The sequence below is a fragment of the Echinops telfairi genome, unplaced genomic scaffold, assembly GCF_000313985.2.
Source record: "Echinops telfairi isolate 266 unplaced genomic scaffold, ASM31398v2 ScPeMD7_7420;HRSCAF=8458, whole genome shotgun sequence".
NCBI classification, from domain to species: domain Eukaryota; kingdom Metazoa; phylum Chordata; class Mammalia; order Afrosoricida; family Tenrecidae; genus Echinops; species Echinops telfairi.
In genome coordinates, this window is record NW_022111320.1 from 53,024,142 (window position 1) to 53,029,886 (window position 5,745).

The following is a 5,745-nucleotide window of genomic DNA, read 5'->3' on the forward strand; positions in this document are numbered from 1 at the left end:
CATGACAGCCAGCTTCCAGGGGCTCCTGGGTGGGCTTATGTTCTCACATGCCCTCCCGGGAGGGCAGCAGAGACCCTGATGGCACAGGCCATGGGTCAGAGCTGCTGTACTGCTGTCCTTGAAGACAGACAGACAGGCAGGGCCACACACAGAGCAATGCGGGCAGCTGATGATTCCTCCAGGAGGAAGCTCCTGGCCTCCAGAAGAAATCAGCCCCGCCAGCACTCAGATCCTAGGCCCAGGGGACTCCCTCCAGACGGCCTCCTGACCATGAGAACCCACTGGTGTGGTGGAAACCCTCGGAAACGGCTGTGCCCAGATCATCACGGGCAGCGCCCACCGTGCACGCCCACGGCCAGGAGGGCCGGGCCTCTGCCTGCCAGGCCGTCGGTGAGCATGCAGGTGAATGGGCAGAGCCCCCGGCTCCCAGGGGCGGGCTGCAATCCCTTAGGAGCAAGCTCAGGCGTTGATTTAAAAATATTTTATTCTTTAGAAAATACAGCGTTCTCCCATCCATCCTCTCGTGGCCAGAGGCTAGTCTCGGTCCCCCCTGGGGGGTCGGGGTCATGCGAGGTGCCCCCCAGCCAGCCCTCCTGAGCAGTGGGGAAGGGCCCTGGACCCCTAGGCACAAGGTTGGGAGACAGGGCCAACGGGGCGAGGGTCACAGATGCCAGCCCAGGGGCCCCCATAAGCTGCAGGGGGTGTTCAGCCACCAAGAAGCCATCCCCCCAGCCCGGCTGCAGGCGCAGTGGGGTGGGCGGCCGGTCCACACGCCGGCGGGCAGGCGCCAGCGCCCTAGTTGTCCTCTCCGTTCTCGCCGGGGCCCCGGACGAGGCGCTTGTGGCCCCGCTTGCCGCCCGGGCCCTTGGGCTTGGCGAAGGCCTGCCTGGAGGCCTGCTGCTTGGGGTGGACCTCGTCGTAGAGGAAGTCGGCGGTCAGCTCCGCCCCGTCGCCGATCTCGATCTGCGGGCAGTCGGGCTCAGTCACGCCTCCATCTCAGCCCACGCCATCTCCTCCCAGGGCGCCCCTGGCTGGAAAGCCACCCCCAGCCGGCCTGGCGAGGCCAGCGCCTGCTCGGGTCACCAGTCAGCTGGGCCGGCTTGGACAGCTCCTACCTGCTCACGGGGCCCCATTATCCGACAGGGCAACCAGGCTCCCTGCCCAGCCCTCACTGTGGAGCTCCAGGTGCAGGTTGGGGGGTGGGGATCCAGCCCCGGGGGCGGGGTGTGTGTGTGTGCCCACCTTCTTGGTGATGTCCAGATGGAAGTCCTGCTCGGCAGAGTCCAGCAGGCGGCTCTTGCAGCTGGAGTAGAGCATGCGCTCCCTGATGCTGCACTTGTAGCCCGGCATGGAGTAGATGAACACTGGGGGCGGGCGGACGAGAGACACCATGTGGGGTGGCCACACCCCACACACCCTCCCCGCCACTGCCCCGGGCAGGCACGGAATAGATGAACACTGGGGGCGGACGGACGAGAGACGGACGGACGAGAGACGCCATGTGGGGTGGCTGCCCACCCCACACACCCTCTCCCCCACTGCCCCGGGCAGGCATGGAGTAGATGAACACTGGGGGCAGACGGACGAGAGACACCATGTGGGGTGGCCGCCCACCCCACAACCCTCCCCCCCACTGCCCCAGGCAGGCTCACCCACAGACTCCAGTTGGTCCCCCTCATGGGTGTGCTTGTAGAGGAAAAAGTGGTAGCGAGCGGAGTCCCGGGGCACCCGCGAGGGCAGCTGGGCCACCTCGGTGGGCTCTGTGTGCACCAGCTCGACCGTCTCCCGCTCCTGGTCCAGCTTCTGCCAGGGGCCCCGGGCAGCCGTCAGGGTCCAAGCCCACCCCACCACACAAGAACCCTCCTGGGGGGTGGAGGGACTGACAGACCAGCAGGGGCCCGGCTGGACCCATGGGTATACACGCCCAGGGCACCCCGCCCAGGGTACCCTTAGCTCCCACTCTGCCCCTCTGAAGGCAGACTGCGCACCCAAGGGGAGGGGATGGGCCGGAGAGCCACACTTTGGGTGGAAGGAGCCATTTGGCCTGAAGAAAACTGGACATTAACCTTACAGCCATCAAACCCATTCTGAGCCACAGTGACCCTGCAGGACAGGGAGGGCTGCCCTGTAGGGTTCTGAGACGGCGACTCCTAACGGAAGCCCACTATGCCACCCGGAGCTTCTTGCCCTGGAGAGGGCTTCCCGATTAGGGAGTTACACCCTGGTGGCTTACGTGTGGGGCTCTTTACCACAAGGTCAGCAGTTTGAAACCACCAGCTGCCCTCAGGAGAAAGAGGCTTTCTACTCCCGTAAAGAGTTACAGGCTCAGAACCCCCAGGGGGCCCTTCTCCCTGCCCTGCAGGGTTACTGTGACTAACCTGGGTCAGTGAGACGGAGGGACCCTGCTGATGGGGTGCAGGGGAGCCAGGTCTGGGGCTGTGCAGTGTGCACCTGGGGGCAGTACTGGTGCAGCCTGGTCGGCGAACACAGTGCACCCCACCTATCCATGGGAGGGGTGGTCAATGGGAAGTGTTCCCACAAGGGCTGGCTGAGCTGTAGCATGTGCCTAGGCAGGCGGTAGGGGCCGGGTGTGTGCAGGGGGCGGACCTGGTACCCACCTGGGGGCCTGGTGTGTGCAGGGCAGGGGCACCTGGTACCCACCTGGGGGCCGGGTGTGTGCAGGGGTCGGACCTGGTACCCACCAGCTGAATGTAGTTGATCGTCTTCTGCCTAAGCTGCTGCAGCGCCCGCTGGGCCTCGGGCTGCAGGGGGAAGGCGAGGCCCTGCAGCGTCTGGTGCTTGCTCTCCACGCTGATCTCCGTCTTCACCTGGGGGTGGGGGAGGAAAGGCTCAGCTACGGGGCTGGTTGTGGCCGGGGGCCCTGCCCCTGCCAGTACACCCACCTCGTTGATGCGAATCTGCTGGAGCTCTCTCTCGGCCGAGGTCAGCGGCGCGGGCGCTGCACAGGAGGACAGGTGCTTCTGGTACCCAGCGAAGGAGAGGTCGTCCTGGCCGGGGCACGAAGGGTGGGTGTCCCTGGGATGTCCCAGCTCACAGCCCCGGACTCCCCTGGCCTGCCCAAGCCCTGCAGAACGCTGTGGACCGTGCCTCCACCTCCCCTCCCTGCCCCCGGAGCTCCTGGTAGAGGGGAGGAGGGGAGGAGGTTACCTTCACAGTCCCAAAGAGCTCATCCTTGATGTGGCTGCCCCCAAACTCCTTCTTCACGGTCGCCCGTGTGGCTGCATACAGCATCTTCAGTCGTACCTGCAGTGGAGGGAGGGGCCGGGGGTGGGACACAAGCTCCGAGTTCCCCCTCGGGCCAGGAGCAGCAGAACCCCGAGGGACCAGCTCTCATCATAGCCACACGCCCAGCAGAGGAAGGACACAACTGGAGACAAAGGTGCAGCGAGGCCAGCTCTGGCCAGTGGGGGCGAGACCACACCTTTCCCTCTCCTAGAGCCAGGCTGTGGCAGCCGGGAGGCTCACGGACAGTGGGGAGGGCCGGCGGAACTGCCAAGTGGGACCGCTGCGCAGAACGGCCGAGCAGAACAGTGGCTGTGGTTTCCAGGCTGCAGCTCTATCCAGAGCAGAGGGCTTCGTCTCTCTCCCTTGAGCGACTTGTGGGTTCAAATTGCTGACCTTATGGTCAGCAGGCCCACTGGTACCCCACCATACCACCGAGGCTTCTGAAACCCCAAAGCCCAAGCCTGGGTCCCAGACCACAGGGAGCAGGCCTGTTTCCCCTCAGGCAGGGCCTGGTCTCGCTTGGACCCAAACCCTCCGCGGCCAGCTATGAGTCTGGGGCTGGGTCGGGGTCCCGGCACTCACGGGGGAGCTGTCCGGCGACCAGGCGAGGAAGAGCCACTCGAAGCCCTGGGCATTGCGGGAGTCCAGGCGGTAGAGCAGGTAGCACGGCTCCTGTGGCTCCAGCAGGGGCAGCACGGCCCGGTCATAGTCCTGGTCCCAGCTGCCCGCCAGCTCCCGCGAGGCGCCCAGCACAAGCTGCTCTAGGGACAGAGGCCGGGTGAGCCGGGGCGCCCGCTCCTGCCTCTGATCCAACCGGCCACTACGCCCCACCTTCCTGGAGCCCAAGGCCCCAAGGGAACAGGTAAATAAGGGCACAGAGGTCCTGGGCATGGGCCCTGGCCCTAGTGCGCACTCACTCTCACATTCACGCCCCACCCCCAGTGCGGGCACTCACACACACCGCCCCCAGCACACTCACACACACCTAGCCCCCAGTGGGCACTCACATGCACATACCCCGGCACATGCACGCACGCGCGCACGCACACACACACACACACACACACACAGGTGCACAAATGTGGACATGCCCAAAGCCCACTCCATCCCACACAGACAACCCCGAGAAGGCAAGGCCACGGCAACGCTGTGGCCCCTCAGACACCCCCACACTCAGCCGGTTCCTCAGACCCCACCCACCCCAGCAGGTGCTCAGCACCAGGAGCCACCCACCCACCATGCCTGCTCCCCTCCCTCAGCCGGGACTCTGACACTCTCAGGAGGGGGTATGACAGCCTTAGGCAGCAGGAGCAGGGGAGGGGGTCCCCCCAGACATTGCAGCCCCAGGAAGCCTACAGACACGCTACCAGCGCCAGGCCCCTCCCACACAGTCAGTGACCAAGCAGAAATAGCCACCTCCCCATGCCCAGGGCCAGCAGGCCCGGCGTCTCCACGGCTGGTGCACAGGGGTTGAGTAGCAGCGGCCCCAGGGCCTGGGTGAGCTGGACACTGGACCTTTTAGCCCATGCTCCAGGTCATCCAGCACCCTCTCTAGTCACAGTGGCCCATGCTTCTGAGGGGCCTGCATCCCTCTTCCACCGCTCCCCTGTTCCCCAACATCTTCGTAGACATCTTTTTAGGGGTGGGGAGTGAGGTGAAGACTGGAGCCCAGTTAGGGGGCGGGGCTGTGACCCGCCCCCCCAGCTCGCTCTCACGCACCACAGTGAACCCCGCCAGCCGCTGGATTTAGGGGTGCCATGGGCCAGACACTGGGCTATGGGCCACACGGTCAGTGCCCCAGCCCATGAGGAGAACTATGCGGCTGTCAGTCCGGGATGGCTACAGCTTGGAACCAAATGGATGGCAGTGGTGTGGTTTTTCTGGGCAAAGCACAACCCAGCCCGGCAGCCGGGGGTGGGAGGGCGGGGGATTGCGGGAATGCTGGGTCGGTGGGTCAGCTGGGGCCCTACTTGTGATATCAGTTGGGCACCAAGTCCACAGGGAATCCCCCCAAAGGGCTGCAGAAACCCATGGGGAGCCAGCCCACTTCCAGTCTCTCTCTCAGCTCCTGGGGACCCCCTCAACACAGAGAGTAGGGGGAAGGGTCTTCCTCTCCAAGCCCCTCTGAGTTAATTTATTGTGCTAACCTGGCCGATAAACACATGTGGGGTTAATTAAAGGGCGGAGGGATAAATGGCTCAGTGAGCCTTGCCTTTCGAGTTCTCGGGCCTGTTGCTTTGTGATGGTGGGACCAGGGTGCAGCTGCCTTAGCCAGTTCAGTGCTTCAGTTGGCAAGGCTGACTTCCTTGCAAGACATGCCCAAGGAGACCTACCCCGATGCAGCCCTGGATGCTGGAGCAGCCGTGTGGAGACCCCTGCCAGCCCTGAGATGCTTACACACTCACTGACTCGGCTTTTCTCCTGCAGTTTGCGTCATTATGTGTGTTTTGTGAGATGGAGGAGGACTTTGTGGATTGGTGTCGGACATATGGGTTAATG

The 5,745-nt window shown here is 64.4% G+C and overlaps 1 protein-coding gene across 1 annotated transcript in view; it reads right to left on the reverse strand.

Annotated features, from left to right (window-relative positions):
• Window positions 1-466: 466 nt before the first annotated feature.
• TWF2 (twinfilin actin binding protein 2) overlaps window positions 467-5,745 on the reverse strand; it is a 6,375-nt gene continuing 1,096 nt past the window's right edge. Inside the window, exons 2-8 of the mRNA XM_030887621.2 lie at window positions 3,829-4,007; window positions 3,169-3,264; window positions 2,904-3,008; window positions 2,703-2,828; window positions 1,653-1,803; window positions 1,243-1,364; window positions 467-963 (exon numbers count right to left, since the gene is read on the reverse strand). Coding sequence (XP_030743481.2) covers window positions 796-963; window positions 1,243-1,364; window positions 1,653-1,803; window positions 2,703-2,828; window positions 2,904-3,008; window positions 3,169-3,264; window positions 3,829-4,007 — 947 coding nt within the window. The 3' untranslated portion in view covers window positions 467-795. The remainder of the gene's footprint in view (window positions 964-1,242; window positions 1,365-1,652; window positions 1,804-2,702; window positions 2,829-2,903; window positions 3,009-3,168; window positions 3,265-3,828; window positions 4,008-5,745) is intronic.